This window comes from Vulpes lagopus, chromosome 6, assembly GCF_018345385.1.
Source record: "Vulpes lagopus strain Blue_001 chromosome 6, ASM1834538v1, whole genome shotgun sequence".
In the NCBI taxonomy this organism is placed as follows: domain Eukaryota; kingdom Metazoa; phylum Chordata; class Mammalia; order Carnivora; family Canidae; genus Vulpes; species Vulpes lagopus.
In genome coordinates this window covers 115,924,418-115,941,452 of record NC_054829.1, presented here as the reverse complement: position 1 = coordinate 115,941,452, position 17,035 = coordinate 115,924,418, and the positions used below count along the sequence as shown (strand labels likewise).

Genomic DNA, 17,035 nt, shown 5'->3' with positions numbered 1-17,035 from the left:
GGAGGGTTAGTTGCAGGTCTGTAAGAGAAATGAATTGTCAGCCAAATTTCTACTTTCCAGGTGAGAAAGTGGTTGAGTCCACTAGGGGAGGCTAACTAAACAAACAAACAAACAAACAAAAAATGACACAAACAAAAACAATAAAACAACCTAGCCAGAGCACCCTACAGGGATGTGTACCTGCCTATTCCAAGCAGGTTATTTTCTTTCTTTAGTCTTAGATGTGAGCAGACAGCCAAGGATTACCAGGCAATTAAGGAAAGCCTATGCCACGACCAATAGCATCAAATCAAGCTAACATGTGAAGAAAATAGAGATTATGTATGGAGCAGAAGAAAACTTTAAAAACAAACAAACTTTATAGTTCATATCCACATGTGGTAGAAAGAGATATCGCATCTGGACAAAATGAGAAGGGCTCTAGAATGAAACTTCAGAAAACAAAAATTGCCCTTTGAAGTTAAATAGAAAATTTTGGAAGAAAGTTTGGGAGATAGGGATCCCTGGGTGGCGCAGCGGTTTGGCGCCTGCCTTTGGCCCAGGGCGCGATCCTGGAGACCCGGGATCGAATCCCACATCGGGCTCCCGGTGCATGGAGCCTGCTTCTCCCTCCGCCTGTGTCTCTGCCTCTCTCTCTCTCTCTGTGACTATCATAAATAAAAAAAAAAAAAAAAAAAAAAAAAAAAAAAAGAAAGTTTGGGAGATAGATTTCTGGAAGAGACAATCTTCCAGAAAATCAATCAAAAATAAAGAAATGGAAAATGGAAGAGAAAAGGAAAAGATTGGCGATCAGGAGGCCCAACACTCTAATAAACAGGAGTTCTAGAGAGAGCGAATACAAAAGATGGGGTAGGGTACTTTTGAAGAAATAATGAAGAAGATTCCCTGAATAGATGGTATGAGTTTGTAGCCTGAGAGAGCTCCCTTATGCCCTACATAATGCGTGCCATGACATAACTCACACTGAAGCATGCTATTGCAACATTCCAGAACTTTGGAGATAAAGAAAAGATCCTACAAATTCTTGGGGATTAAAAACATACAAAAGATCAAGAATCAGAAAAGCACCAGATTTTTCACCTGCCCCATGAAAAGCTAGAAGTCAGTGGAGTAATCTTTTCGAAATTCAGATGGAAAATTATTCTATATCTTGATTTCTGTTCTGCCAAATTTTCTAACAAGTGTGAAGACAGAATAAAGACATTTTATTCAGGCATGTTTTAAGACTTTTTACCTCCTTAAGATATTTGCAAATGACTTATCTGATAAAGTGCTAAGAATCAAAATCTTTAGAGAATTTGTCAAACTTCAGCACCCAAAAAACAAAACAAAACAAAAAATCCAGTCAGGAAATGGGTAGAAGGCATGAACAGATATCTCTCCAAAGAAGACATACAAATGGCCAATAGACACATAAAAAAATGCTCCACATCACTGGGCATCAGAGAAATACAAGTCAAAACCACAATGAGACACCACCTCACACCAGTCAGAATGGCTAAAATTAACAACATAGGAAACAATAGGTATTGGCGAGGATGCAGAGGAAGGGGAACCCTTTTATGCTATTGTTGGGAAAGCAAACAGGTGCAGCAGCTCTGGAAAACAGTTTATCAAAAAGTTAAATATATATATAAAAAAGTTAAATATAGAACTACCTGATGATCCAGCAATTAATTGCACTACTAGGTCTTTATCCAAAGGATACAAACATAGTGATTTCAAGGGGCACATGCGCCCCAACCTTTACAACAGCAATGTCTGCAATAGCTAAAATATGGAAAGAGTCCAGATGTCCATCGATGGATGAATAGACAAAGAAGATATGGTATATATATATACAATGGAATATTACTCAGCCATCAAGAATAATGAAATCTTGCCATTTGAGATGATGTGGATAGAACTAGAGAGTGTTATGCTAAACAAAGTAAGTCAGAGAAAGACAAATACCATATGATTTCACTTATATGTGGTATTTGAGAAACAAAACAGATGAACATAAGAGAAGGGAGGAAAAATAAAGTAAGGTGTAAATAGAAGGAGAAAAACCATAAGAGAGTGTTAATTACAGGAAACAAACTGAGAATTGCTGGAGGGGAAAGGGGTGGAGGGATGGGATAACTGAGTGATGGGCATTAAGGAGGGCATGTGATGTTATGAGCACTGGGTGTTACGTGCAACTCATGAACCACTAAATTCTACCGCTGTACTTAATAATGCAGTATATATTACTTAAATTGAATTTAAAGACAAAAGAAAAAAATATTATCTCCTTTTCAGGAAAATACTGGAGAATGTGTTCCACAAAACAAGGAAAGAAACCAAGAAGAAGATCCAGGATCCAGGAAACAAGACCTGAACCAGGAATGAGGCAAAGGGATGTCCAGGTAGGTTGACCAATTGTTCTAATTTGTCTAGACCTGAGGAAGGGGTGTGCGAGATGTGGGATTTTCAGCTTTAAAACTGGGCCAGTCTCTGGGAAATTAGGATGAGTTAGGTTATCCTATATCTAGGGTAACATTGAGGAGAAGTCTCAGGCAGGGGGCTGGCAGCAGATATAGAACAACTGGACCAGACAGGATGGAAAGCTTGCTTTGGAAGGGTTGTCTGGAGGGGTGCCTGGGTGGCTCAGTGTGAGTGTTTGTCTTTGGCTCAGATTGTGATCCCAGGATCCTGGGATTGAGTCCTGCATCAGGCTCCCTGCAGGGAGCCTGCTTCTCCATTTGCCTATGTCTCTGCCTCTCTCTGTGTCTCTCATGAATAAATAAATAAAATCTTTTAAAAAATAGAAAGGTTGCCTATAAAATACATCCAGGGGAAAACACATACATTCAGACTTAACATACATGTGTGTCTGTATTTTCTGGTGAATTTGCATGTATTAAATATTAAAGAAATTCCTCTTTTGGGAGGAATTTAAAGATAATTAAAGGCACACAGGCAATGATACCAATGAGGGTAGTGGAGACAATAGGGAAAACAAAAAGCTACAGATGAAAGAAAGCGAAATTGGGACATTAACATGGTTCTTCAATGAATTATATTTACATAATTGTGCTAATGTAAGCACTGAATATTGCTCTGCCTAGAAGTTCTATCTACTGTACTAGTGGAGAAAGAGTGAGCAAGAGAGAGTGTGTGTGAAGAAAGTTCATAAATCATTGTCTTCAATGCTATGGAGTCAATAGGTCCTATAAAAAAACACATGTTTAAAAACATGGAGACTAATTCTAGAAAAAAAATAGTTAAAAGAGTTGAAAAAAATCTACTTTTGAAAAATGGAACTTAATAATAGGAGCAAGTAAGGGGAGAGACTTAAACTTTAAACATAATAAAAAACTTGACTTATAGAATTATGAGCATGAATGTCTTTGAAAGAATAATTATTTTAAAAAGTAGTTATACTTAACAGCTTATATTTTAACTTCATTTATATAATTGTCATTCAGTTTTTAATTTTAATGCAATCAAATGGGTTAGTTTTTCTTTCTTTTTTTTTTTAAAGATTTTATTTATTTATTTGATACAGAAAGAGAGAGTGTGCACAAGCAGGGGTAGCAGCAAGCAGAAGGGGAGCGAGAAGCAGGCTTCTCCATCTTAGAGGGGAGCACATGGTGGGGCTCCATCCCAGGACCCTGGGATCATGACCTGCTCTGACGCCAGAGGCTTAACTGCGTGAGCCACCCACATGCCCAGGTTAGTTTGTCTTTTATGATTTGTTTTTTGATGTCTTAATTCCTTCATGACTATGATATCAAAACACAAGGTACAGTGAAAGAATTGTTGGAGTACATGTATTAAATTTGAAACATATAGTAATGCTATATATTGTTTTTTTTTAAGATTTTATTTATTTATTCATGAGAATACACAGAGAGGAGAGAGAGAGGCAGAGACACAGGTGGAGGGAAAAGCAGACTCCATTCAGGGAGCCTGACGTGGGACTCCATCCCGGGTCTCCAGGATCACGCCCTGGGTTGTAGACAGTGCTAAACCGCTGAGCCACCGGGGCTGCCCTATATATTGTTTTTTTTTTTTTTTTTTTACGGTAGTTAATTTTATTTGTTCAAGGCTCATATTGCAAGCATTAAACCAAGCATGGGCTTTGATTCTGTGAGCCCAGATTCACATATTTAGGAAGATAAAAGCAAACTGTGATCCATGTATATGGATGAAGAACTAAAGGCTCACAGTTAATTACATCATGGTTTTAAATTTCTACAGCCTAGAAGCCAGAAGTCACAGATCTTTTAGGTCTTTCTGGATATCCCACAAGGTATCTGCACTTTTCTTGAGCTGGGCAACCTCATCATCCTTCAGCTTCTGATTGATCACACTGGTTAAGCCCCGAGCGTTCAGGATACACGGAAGACTCAGGAAGACTTCATTCTCAATACCATACATGCCCTTCACCATTGTTGACACTGGATGAATCCTGGAGAGATTTTTCAACATGGATTCAATGAGATCAGCCACACTTAATCCAATAGCCCAGTTGGTATATCCTTTTAGCTTGATGACTTCATAGGCACTTTCAACCACCATCTTATGCACTTCCTTCCAATTTTCACTGTCGTTGTCTGTTCCCATTTCTGGATTCAGTTCCTGAAGAGAAACACCTGCCACAATCACTCCACTCCACACAGCCACACTTGAGTCGTCATGTTCTCCCAAAATCCATCCATGGCAGCTGCTGGGATGAATGCCAAGTTTTTCAGCCATAAAATAGCGAAATCTAGCAGAATCCAGATTACACCCACTTCCAATCACACGGTGCTTAGGTAGTTCACTTAGTTTCCAGGTAACATATGTAAGAATATCCACTGGGTTGGAAACCACAATTATGATACAATCAGGACTGTACTTGACTATCTGAGGAATAATGAATTTGAAGACATTAACATTCCTTTGCACCAGATTGAGGAGGCTCTCTCCCTCCTGCTGGCGGACTCCTGCAGTCACCACCACAATCTTAGAATTGGCAGTCACAGAGTAATCTTTATCTGCCACAATTTTAGGTGTCTGTAGAAATAAGCTCCCATGCTGTAGATCCATCATTTCTCCTTTGAGTTTATCTTCTAAAACATCCACAAGGGCAAGTTCATCAGCCAGAGACTTTCCCAGAATGCTGATGGCACATGCCATACCAACTTGTCCAACACCCACTACAGTGATCTTATTGTTTGGGATTGCAGCCTCTTCTTCTGCAACTGGTGCAATCAGTTTTTCCTTAAGAGTTGCCATTGTGCTCCGAGACCAGTGGCTGTAAGGGACGCGCGAAGGAGACCAGGTTAGCAGCGTCCGTCTCCGCCGGCGCAGGATCCGCAAGGAGAGAGCCTATATATTGTTTTTGATTAAAAATATAAATAACTAAGATATATAAGCAGGGAATCACATTGGCAGTACTATTCTGTGTCTAACATTTTATTTCATTTTAAAGTATGTGTAATGAACGAGGTGTTAATTGTAACAAGGTTTTAATTGGTAACAAAGTATCATTTTTAAGTTTTTCTATAGTTTGAGATATTTCACAGTTAAAAAGAAAATCAACAGGCAGCCACAATATACAGATATACTTTATCTGTATATATTTATGTAAAGTATATATTTATGCAATAAATATATATATTTATGTAAAATATACTGTATCTGTATATACAGATACAATATACTTTACCATAGTTCAAGGTACTTGGTACTAGGGCGCCCAGAGAAAGGCACCTAACCCAGATTAGGGGCGTTGGTTAGGAGAGACTTAACGAAGCCAGGACATCCAAGCTACCACCATTTAGGGAAACACTGACAGCGCTGGAGGTGAGGGGCTGCAGGTAGAGCTGTATTTCCCTAAGAAATTAAGGGGCATTTGGGATATGCGTGTTGGGCAAAAATAACAAAGACCCTACAAACCATGTTCCCGAGGTAAGGGTGAATCGTAAAGGGTGTTGAGCAGCAAGGCCAAAGGGAATCCCAGGAGACCTGGTGAAGAACCTGGTGTCTGTATTTAATTGGTAGAAGCTCGAATTCTATACAAAATTGTCCCAACCCCCTACACCCCCCCCCCGCCCCCGCCAACGATGCCTTCTGCCTCACTGAGCCTATAGTTTGTGCCTTTTCTGCCTTGTCTTTCTAGGTGCGAGCCCAGTGCCCTGGCTCCTAACTGCTCTCCCTGATGTCAGGTGCAGGCCGCTGGTCTTCTCGGGTCTGGGCTAAGTGTGTCAAATGCTCCCTTTTCTGTTCCAACGGCGGCTCCCATGTGTCCCTCTGCAGTCGCAGTTCACAACTGTGAAGGATTTGTCAGTGTGTTTTTCCCCTTTTAGTCTCCTTTCTGTGCCAGCACCCATCCTACTCTGCACGTGTGCGATTCCTGGACGCTGAGTCACGCTCGGGGCAGCCGGCCAGGGCCTGGACTCCTTTGCTGAGCCCTGCTCCCTGGGCCTTCCTGCTGTGCGGAGGGTCCCCTGCCTGTGTGTGCTGAACAGGGCAGGCTCAGAAGTGAGAATTGCATGCTTTTCTACCCAAGTGCAGCTCGAGAGAGGAATGGGCTTGTGGTAAGAATCAGTGTGTATTTATCATGGCTCTGGAGGCTTGGGGTTTATTTTCCTCAAAGGTAGCTTTCTGAAATATTTGGAAATATTTGCTTAGTTTCACTTGTGTGATGTGGAGGCTCTTTCAATTTGGTGTCCCAAATCCCCTGTTTACACCTTCTAAAGCAGAAGTTATCTTTCTAGTGAGGAAACATAATCCAGTTTTGATATTAGGCACTATTTTTAAATGCTGTCTTTTTTAGAATGAGCTAAAATTTACATAAAGTGAAATGAACATAGGTAAATCCTAAATCACGGGTTTTGATAACTATATACTCCTATGTAGTTGTCACCCAAATCAGGTAAAGAATGTTTCCATTGCTCCCAGAAAATTCTCCTGTTCCTCCTATTAGTCAACTTTACCCCTATAAGAACTGCTCTTTTTTTTTTTTAAAGATTTTATTTATTATTCATGAGATACACACACACACACACACACACACACACACACACAGAGGCAGAGACATCTGCCTTCTCCCTCTGGGAGGGAGGGAGAAGCAGACTTCCTTCAGGGAGCCTGATTCCATTCTTGATCCTGGGACCCTTATCGCAAGAGCCTGGGATCACAACCTGAGCCCAAGGCAGGCGCTCAACCACTGAGCCACCCAGGCATCCCGGCTCTTGGTTTCTATTACTATAGCCTAGTTTTCATGTTGCTGAACTTCATGCAAGTGGAATCCGAGAGAATGTATCTTTTTGTGTCTTATTTCTTTTATTCAACATGTTTTTGAGATTATTCTACGTTGTGACCTTTTCTATTGCTGAATACCATCCCAATACATGAGTATTCCATTTATTTATCTATTCTCATTTTGATGATGATTGTTCCTACACACTAAATTTTAAAATAAGTAAACTGTTTAAGTTTAGAACTTTCCTTTATAGTGGAGAGTTTTCTTTATGAAATCAAAATTACATTCCTAACTGATTGTCTAGAAAATCAGAATTAGATTCTCTGTTCGTATTCTGTAGACTGATTCTTTGAAAGATAGAAACTGGAATGTAAAGGAAAATGTGTTTTGGTGGGTCCCTCAGTTTCCATTCTGAATCTTTAAAGCCACATTAAATAATAATAGAACTTTGAACTCTTCCTTTGTGTATTACTGTATGAATATCGAGCAGCTAATTCACCCAAACACATTTTTAGAGAAGGGAGGATCAGAGGGAGAAGGAGAGAGAGAATCATCAGCAGGCTCCACACTCAGCACTAGCCCCCCCACGAGGTCCTGGATCTCACAACTTTGAGATCATGACCTGAGCTGAAATCAATTGTTGGACACATAACTGACTGAACTACCCAGACAACTCAAACACATTTTTTAAACACAATCATTTTTACTGTGTTTCCAAATCAAAGTGCAGAAATAAAACAATTCATAGATATCATTCAAAAGCAAGGTGAAGCTTGAGTTGGAGACTGAGCCCCTAAACTTAGAACTTGGATCTAGAACTTCATTCATGTTGACCTCTGTAGCTAAACTATTTGAATTAGTCATCTGTTGCTCTGTAACAGATTCCCCAGACTTGGTGGCTTAAAACAGAAAATATATATTTTTTAATTTTGTCATTTCTGTGGGTCAGAAATTTAGGAGCTGGTTAGCTGAGTAGAGGTGGCTCAGGGTCTCTCATGAGGTTGCTGTCAAGAAATCAGAATGTATGATGAAGAGGAATCTTAAGAAAGAAAAATGAGAGAAAAGATGCTTATGATGGGTCTTGAAGGAGGAATAGGAGCTCACCCCTGAACTAAGAGAAATGTACGGGAAGGGAGGTAGAGGCAGGCAAGGGAGATAAAAATGCAAAACCAGGAACTTTTAAATAGTTTATTAGCAAGAAAGCAGCCAGTGGGAGTAAATCTGGTAGAAAAGTTCAAGAAAGTCATTATATATGTTGTTAAAGAATTCTGACTATCGGGGCACTTGGGTGGTTCAGTGGTTGAGCATCTGCCTTTGGCTCAGGTCCTGATCCCAGAGTCCTGGGATGGAGTCGTGAATCAGGCATCTCTCCCGGCAGGGAGCCTGCTTCTCCCTCTGCCTATATCTCTGCCTCTCTCTCTCCTGTGTCTCTCATGAAAAAAGGAAATAAAATCTTTAAAAAAAATTCTGACTATTTTCCATAAGCAATTTGGATCTGCTGAAAATCTATTGATTTACATTTAGAAGGTAAATTAGAGGAGAAAGTGAGAAGCTAATGGAAGACTATTGTAATACCAGGTGGGGAGAGGGAGCCAATATAAGACAAGGAGAGCTGTTATTAGAATCTGCTCCTTCGTAGGTGGTGGTGGATGGGGTTGGTGAGGGACAGTGAAGGATGTAGAAGTACTGCTAGAGTTGTGCATGAATGATTAACACTGATGTCTTTAACCAGGGCAGGGAATGTGAAAAAAAGAGTTAATCTTAGAGGCAAAATGATGAGTTAGGTTTGGACATGTTGGCTTTGAGTTAGCCATAGGATATCCTTGTTGAGATATGAGTAACAGACAGGTAGACAAATGAGTCTAGAGTTCATGTGGTGATTTAGATGTGTAGTTGGCAATGGGCAGGCTTGCTGAAGGCTGAGTGACATGGAAACAAATGGAACATGGAGCTATGGCTCAGCAAGAAATCCCTCACACAGATCTGTGCTTCTCAACTGGGACAATTTTGCCCCACAGGGGACATTTGCCAATGTTGGGAGTTATTTTTATTTGTCACGATGTGTGTGTGGGAGGTGCTACTGACAAATAGTGGGTATAGTCTGGAGATGCTGCCCAACACCCTACAATGCACAGGACAGCTCTGTTTGTCCCCTACAACCAATAATTATCCAGCCCAAAAGGTCAGTTGTGCCATGGTTGACTCAGAGGAGCACGTGACTCTTGATCTTGGGCTTGTGAGTTCAAGCCCCATGTTAGTTGTAGAGATTACTAAAAAATAAATAAACAAATGGATAAATAAATAAACAAACTTAAAAAAAAATAATGGCCATGGTTGAGAAACCCTGATTTACAAAAATAATCTCTTCTAGGAAATTCTCTACCAGATCATGTGATTATGGTGGGGGGTGTGACTAGGGTCCAATCAGATCTTTCCAAGTTGAACTTTCCCAAGTTCAACTTGGGAGAGAAAGCTTTTATAAAGCTGGAAGAATGTGATCCTGAGGTAATGGTAGCCATGTTTTGCCACAAGGAGAAAGCTGGTGTATGAGAGAGAAAAAAGAGACAGAGAGAGCTATATGCATGTCATCTATCCTACTTCCCCTTTATTGGCATTTCTGTTTTTTTTTTTTCCTCCTGTGAACTTAATGTGGGAGTGAAATTTCCTACTTCCGTAAAGTTGAAACTGCATCTTACTTTCCAAGCCCTTGAGGCTAGAGAGAGCATATGATTAGGTTGTACCAGTCAGAATGGACCATGGGAGACTGATTCAGGAGAGGGTAACTCTGTCAGGGCTGGGCCACACCTGCCCTACTCAGTAGCCCTTGGCTTCTAAACCTTGCCTATAGTTGCAAAGCCACTGGGTATCTCATAGGAAAATTGAGGACAAAGTAGCAGGCTCCTGATAGTGTCAGGAAAAAGAAATCATCCAGAGCTTAGAGGTTAGATCCATGTGGTTTGTGAAAGGGAAAGATCATATGCTGTTGGGGTCACACCGATACGGTTAGATCAATCTGGCAGGACCTCGCCCTAAATAGACAAAATGTCATCACCACGAACCTGGGCATGTCTTCTGTGAGGCCTGGGGACATTTGAGAAGCCAGCCCCCCCACACCCTGTAGACATCTCCCAAATTGATGTCTCCTGGTATGTTTGCTGATGGCATCTCCTTTATGTTATTTTAATGTAACTGCCAAATTTATGCAGCAACACGCTTATTTTTGGCAAGGCTCCAACTCAGTTGAACCAATCTGGGTTTGGTTGAGAAAAGAAAGGCCACTCTGTTTAATATAGTTACGAAAAGCTTAATATAAGGTATTAGTGGCTTCCCCAATTGCTAGAAAAATGGCAGTGCAGATCAGGGAAGCCACCAGTGAATGCCTCATTCTGAAGTGCCAGAGACAGCAGGGGTTCTCAGGAGATTGCCAGGGAGCTGCTGCAATCCTCAGAAAGCCCAACTGACTGTCTTGTTCCGCAGCCTTACACTGGGAACCACCGGTTCACCAGACCTTTTCAGGAACTTGTGAGGAATTTTGTGTCCATCCATGCCCCCAGTGCAACTCTCACCTCTACTGTTTTCTAAATCTTGGCAAATGCTTCTCCTTGACAAACTCTAGCAAGGGATTCTGGGGAATGTAGTTCCAGGCTCTTCAACCACAGTGGAACCCAGACTTTGTCAAGAGATGTGCCTGGTATGACTGTGGTGTGACCACTTCAAGCAAGGTAAGGACACAAATGTTCCACGGAACTCACCTTCTGGAGATCTTGGCAGAGTAGCGTGGAGAGATCTAAGAGGCAAAGGGCTGAAGTTCTAGCAGGTTTGTTCTATGCCCAGCATTAGTTTGCCAGTGGTAGCTTCTGCATGGAGAAGCCGGCAGTGAGATTTGGCTGTTGTCCAGCCTGCGTGCCCACCAAGGATGATCTCCTAGTCTTGCCAGACATTGTGCCAAGGTGCCTAAAAATCCTTTAATAATTCCTTGCTTCCGATAGTTAGAATGGGTTCTTATTTTTTACAGTTAAAGATCTTGCTGGACACCTTATAAAAATCCCTCTTTTAGGGTAAGCTGGCTTGAATTGGGTTTCTGTCACTTTAAACTAAGAGAGTCCTGATTTAAACAGCTTTGTTAATTTGGGCTGAAAGAAAGAAGCTAGTGGAGGGAAAAGATTTAAATACAGATAAGTGTAAGATCATAATCCTGGGGAATGAACCTTAAACCTCAGGTAGGAAGAGGAGCTTCTCCTCCTCTGAGCGAGAAGGGCCATAAGAATGGGTGTGGACATGATGTATTTGCGAGAGAAGGATGAGAATTCAGGGCAAGTGGGGTTGTTAAGCAGGAATTAAGGCCATTTGCTGGGAGAGATGGGAAGGCTAGGATCTTAAGTACAGTTGAAGACTAAAATCAGTATCATGAGGGGTGGAAAAAGCTGCACAAGGACAGATTCAAGGGTTGCTAAGAAATGCTGAGGGTCCCACTGAGACTGATTACCCCAAATTTGTTGCAGGGCCAATCTGTGGTATGATTGCTTATGTCCACTGACACTCAGCAGCCCACATATGGGGCACGTGATGGCGTGGTCAGGTCATTGGGGCATGTGAAGACAGTAGACTGGACTGTGAAGGGGGTAATGATGACAAGATGGTGGCTGTTATGTCTGCTGACAGGCTGGGGGTTGGGCAGAAAAGACAGAAGCAGGAGAAAGGTTGGTAGGCTGGGAGTAAAGAGAGGAAGTAGAGGTTTGCATCATGTCGGAGAGTCATAGGAGACAGGCCTGGAATGGTGCGAGAATGTGGAAGACAGGAGGAAGCTGTCAGGGAGTGGGGATTAGATTGGAAGATTTTAGAGGAGAATGGCAGTGTCCAGCGTGTGAGGGTGACTGTTACAGCATCTTTTAGAGAGTGAGTCCTCTTCCTCCCCTTTCTCAGGCAAAATCCCTCCTCAGTTGTTCTGCTCTGAATGTTCATTCTCATTTTATACAAGTAACAAGATGGCAGAAAGTGGGGGAGGAATGGGGTATTATAGTTCTAGCTTTGATCCCTGTTTGACTTCGAAGATAGGCACACACCCACCCTGAGAAGGCTTTCCTTGGATAAACCTGCCTTCTGCTCTCTTACCTCTACCCCAATGTTAGTGGAATTCTGCTGTGTCACCTCCTTTACTTTGTTTGACTGCGTGCTCTAACTGGACAGATCCTATGCATCTTTTTTTTTTTTTTTTTTTTAAATTACTGTATTCTCAGTGCCAGGGTCTGACACAATTAATTTGTTGAATGTGTGGAGAAAAACCCCAGATAAAGCAACCAATGCTGAGAGGACCATAGACTTACCCCAGGAGTAGGAGTGGGTTGGAGCTGGAGGTGAGTGCTGAGAAGTTGGCTATTGATAGGAAAGGCCTACGGCCCTGGAGCAGTGGATTCAGGGGACTTAATTTTGGTTTTTGAGTGGGATGGGAGGGGGACTGAATCATCAGCATGGAAAATGAGGGTGGGGTTTAGTGGTGAGAGATTTTTGGAAGGAGAATGAGGGATGAGAAATTGAAACCAATCTTCCTGTTATTTTTAGGCATTAAATAAATGAGCTCATCTAATGCTAACCACCACCCCAAATTAGGAAAAATCAAATCATTGTCCAAGGTCACACACTAGTAATGTCATAAAACAAAACTTTACCCACCCAGGGATAAGTCGTCTCCAGAATTCAGAATTCTTGTCTGAGAATATTATCTATTTCTCTGGTAAAATTCTCTTACAAGGTTTCCTTTTAACTTTTTTTTCAATCTTCCTCACCCTGAATATCAATGGTTTGCAGTTAATAGCAGTCATTGTTAAACATTAAAACCCCACAGCACACCACAATGGATTCATTCATCCATTCACTCATTCTTTCAAAATATTCAATGTGCAGCTACTAAGTGCTGGGCACCATGCGAGGTGCTGGGGATTCAGTAATAAACTAGAAAAAGTAGCCTTTTATAAGTAGGCTGAGTATTTTTACTGTGTGTTATTGCTAATAACTCTGAAGATTTCAATCAAGCCTAAAACATTGTCTGAAATATTCTTTTTTTTAAAATAAATTTTATTTTATTTTAAGATTTTAGTTATTTATTCGTGAGAGACACAGAGAGAGAGAGGCAGAGACACAGGCAGGGGGAGAAGCAGGCTCCATGCAGGGAGCCCGAGGTGGGACTCCGTCCAGGGACTCCAGGATCACTCTCTGAGCCGAAGGCAGATGCTCAACTGCTGAGCCACCCAGGCATCCCTGTCTGAAAGATTCTTCTGAGAATTTTCTTTACCTAATTATTTATCCACGACCTACATTCCAGTTTCCTGCTAAGGAAGTTGATTTATATTTTACTGGATAAATTCATATATTGTTTTAAATAAAAACAGTGGAAGGACATCTAAAGCTAAATGTCTCCTGAGGAGTCTCTGCTTTTAATTTCTGGTGTGCACATGGATCTCAGGAAGGGGAGATTAAAGGGTCTTCTAATAATTTAACACTGTTGGCTCAGGACAAGATTCTGAAAGTAAGTCTGAACCAATTTTCCCTAAGGACACTATAATCACTTGAGATCTAAAGTACAAGGATGGGGAAACCACTAGAATGCTAGCTGCATTCCTGTGTCACTGCTGGGATAAACAAGTGAGGGGGGCAACAGGGAAAAATCTGCAGAGGAATGCACCTGCACTTCTCACCCCGAGATGCTCATGGGTGGACGAGCTGAGGCCAGGTAGATGGCTTGAATTAAATTTCAAGTAGTGCTTCTGGAGTCCTTGGCACCATCCCATGGGGACCACGGAGGCCTGCATGTGGAGGAGAGTCTAGTTTAGCTGCATGTCAATAGGAGCCACAGATGGAAGACTCTGGATGAGGGAAAAACAGGAGGCAGAAGGGAAATGGCACCAGGAATCATCAGGTTGGCTCCCAAAAGTAGAGGCCTGCCAGGCTTGAATTGGCTGGTGATAGGATAGGCCCTGTGGCAGTAGAGCAGTGGGACCAAGGAGGTTAATTTTGTTTTCGTTGTGAGAGTGGGGACTGAGTCCTCAGAATAGGAGCTGAGCGTGATAAAGTTTTTGGGTGGTAGAGCCATGGAGGAATGAAACCAATCTAACCAATTGTTAGGCATTTTCACAAATTAGCTCATTTAATCCCAACCACCACTTTATTTATTTATTTATTTATTTATTTATTTATTTATTTATTTATTTATTTTCTAACCACTACTTTATTTTTTAATATTTATTTTATTTTTTAAAGACTATTTCTCTCTCTCTCTCTCTCTCTCTCTCTCTCTCACACACACACACACACACACACATACACACAAGAATGCACCCAAGCAGGCAGAGCAGCAGGCAGAGCGAGAGGAAGAAAAAGATATGCAGAGAGATATGAAGCTCAATCCCAGGACCCTGGGATCATGACCTGAACCAAAGGCAGAAGCTCAACCAATTGAGCTACCTAGGTGCCTGGTAACCACCAATTTAGATAAGGAAACCTAGGATCACATGCCTGGTGTGCAGCACAGTGGGGATTTGAACCTAGTTCTCCCTGACCTCAGTGGGTATGCTCTTTCCAGCTCTAGTGTGAGAGCCAGGGCATTCCTACTTTCCCTTTTTATCTATCTCCTGCCTTACTCCATAGGCATTCTCTCATTTCCTCTGCCTATTATAATTCATGTTCCTGTCTTCTCCCTTTCTCCTTTTAGTAATCACAATTTATAACAACTATATTTATTAAACAAAATCAATTTTATTTTATTTTTTTAAAGATTTTATTTAAGCGGGGGAGAGAGAGCGAGCCTGCGCATGGGAAAGGGCAGAGGGAGGGAGAGAGAATCTCAAGCTGACTCTGCAGTGAGCAAGGAGCCTGATGCAGGGTTCAATCTCATGACCCTGAAATCATGATGTCAGCTGAAATCAAGAGTCAGACACTTAACCAACTGAGCCACCCAGGTGCCCCTAAAATCAAGTTTTAAAGTAGGCTAGTTGAAAATATATAGTCTTTTAAAACACAAGACTCCTACTCTTCTAAAATGAGGAAAAAGTTTTCTTGTACTAACTTATGCAAAGCCCATTACTCATTTTTCTCTCTCTTTATGGATCATTATATTCAAGGAAAACGGTAGGTCAATAGATATATGATCAAAATATTAGAGCTGACAGAGGGTCTGGTGGAGATTCTGAGAATGACTTTTGGACTCTGATCAGAGACTTTTGGAAATGGATGATTGATACTGTTTTTAAGAGATAGTAAAGGAAATTTCCTTACTGGCCATTATTTATTATACCCAGGAGTTTAAAAACCATTCATTCAAAATCCATCAATTAAATATACTATTCAAAGCAGCATCTAAGTCACAGTTTCTCTCTATGCACTTTTCACTCTCCGCACAAAAAAGCACTTTCCTTCTGGTTTTGCTGTTCCTAACCAGAGATCATCTTTTTTTTTTTTTCCTTCATTGAATGACAAAATATCCTCCCTAGAAGCCTAATTCAAATGTCATCTCAATTTTTAGAATCCCTTGACAAGCCATTAGCGGTCCCTCCTCTGAAACCGGTTGCATTTTGATTGCATTTCTTTTATGATGTAGTTTGTCTCCTGTTTTAGTTTTTGGGTGCCCAGTACATAGTTATCAAATGCAATTAAATTATAATAATTCCGTTTCTCCTCAAGAAATGCTTTAAAATCACCTTTGCCAAATGATATTCCTAGGTCACCTGGGTGGCTCAGCAATTGAGCATCTGCCTTTGGCTAGAGTGTGATCCTGGAGTCCTGAGATGGAGACCCTCATTGGACTTCCTGCATGGAACCTGCTTCTCCCTTTGCCTCTCTCTCTCTGTCTCTGTCTCTGTCTCTGTCTCTGTCTCTGTCTCTCTCTGTCTCTCATGATAAACAAAATCTTAAAAAAAAATAATATTCCCCTCATCCCTAGTCTCTAGCCCTACTTTATTTTCTTTATAGTAGCTATCATACTGGACATAATAGATATTTGTTCATTGCCTGTCTCCTCCATCAGAATGTATGACCTACTTTGTTTCATTTACTGCATTATCCTTTCCCCAGCACCTAGAACGGTGTCTGGTTCAGAGTAGGAGTTGAATAAATCAATGTAAGTGGAAGCAAAAGAATACTAACTGGGGTATGTAAGACACTGGATTTCATAATTCATTAGTTCTATCAGAGCTTAGCTGCAGGACACAGAGCAAGTCATTAACCCATGATGGGCCTTTCCTTATAGAATCAATAAGATTTTTAGGTCTCATGTGATTTCATTACTCTGAGAGTAGGAAAATAGAGACAATGAACAAATCGAGTTCAGGTAGATGTGTGTGTGTGTGTGGGGGGGAGAATGCTCTAGGCCAGTTACAGGAGCTACGTGGTGAAAGGCACAAAGAAAGCAAAAAGCATAAGTGAGGAGAGAAAGATGCAGAGAAAGGGCTGCCTTCAGGCGCACGAGCCTGTCAAGAATGTCATGGGAGCTGTGAAGTGGAGAGCTGGGGGCCATACAGAGATGTTGGCCTGGTTGAGAAGAGGCTCCCAGAGAAGAGGAAAGGCAACGAATAAAAGGGGGGCGGGGGTAACCTGTATGTTGCAAGCTCCACATACTTTTAAATTTTGCCTTCCTTTCCAGTAAACAACCACTCTGCTGCGACTTTGTCAGGCTCTGATTAAACATGTGGCTCACACGTGAAAGCAAATGAAATGTTCTATACAAAGAATCAGATTAAAAAAAAAAATCACATTAGTTCTCCATTTAATTTGACAAGACTTCTTTAACTCCTCAAAGCAGGCTAGATTCTAATCTCTTATCCTGAC

General features: G+C 41.3%; 2 protein-coding genes across 2 annotated transcripts in view; one reads left to right on the top strand and one right to left on the bottom strand.

Moving 5' to 3' along the window:
* Positions 1-4,052: 4,052 nt before the first annotated feature.
* LOC121493336 (L-lactate dehydrogenase B chain-like) lies at positions 4,053-5,928 on the bottom strand. Its single transcript, XM_041759114.1, has 2 exons — positions 5,911-5,928; positions 4,053-5,340 (listed from the first exon to the last, which is right to left on the bottom strand). The coding sequence occupies exons 1-2, from the start codon at positions 5,911-5,913 to the stop codon at positions 4,243-4,245; spliced, it is 1,101 nt and encodes a 366-aa protein (XP_041615048.1). The 5' UTR covers positions 5,914-5,928; the 3' UTR covers positions 4,053-4,242.
* A 563-nt stretch (positions 5,929-6,491) lies between these two features.
* ANXA5 (annexin A5) overlaps positions 6,492-17,035 on the top strand; it is a 42,134-nt gene continuing 31,590 nt past the window's right edge. Inside the window, exon 1 of the mRNA XM_041759429.1 lies at positions 6,492-6,551. Within this exon, the coding sequence (XP_041615363.1) occupies positions 6,507-6,551 (45 nt within the window). The 5' untranslated portion in view covers positions 6,492-6,506. The remainder of the gene's footprint in view (positions 6,552-17,035) is intronic.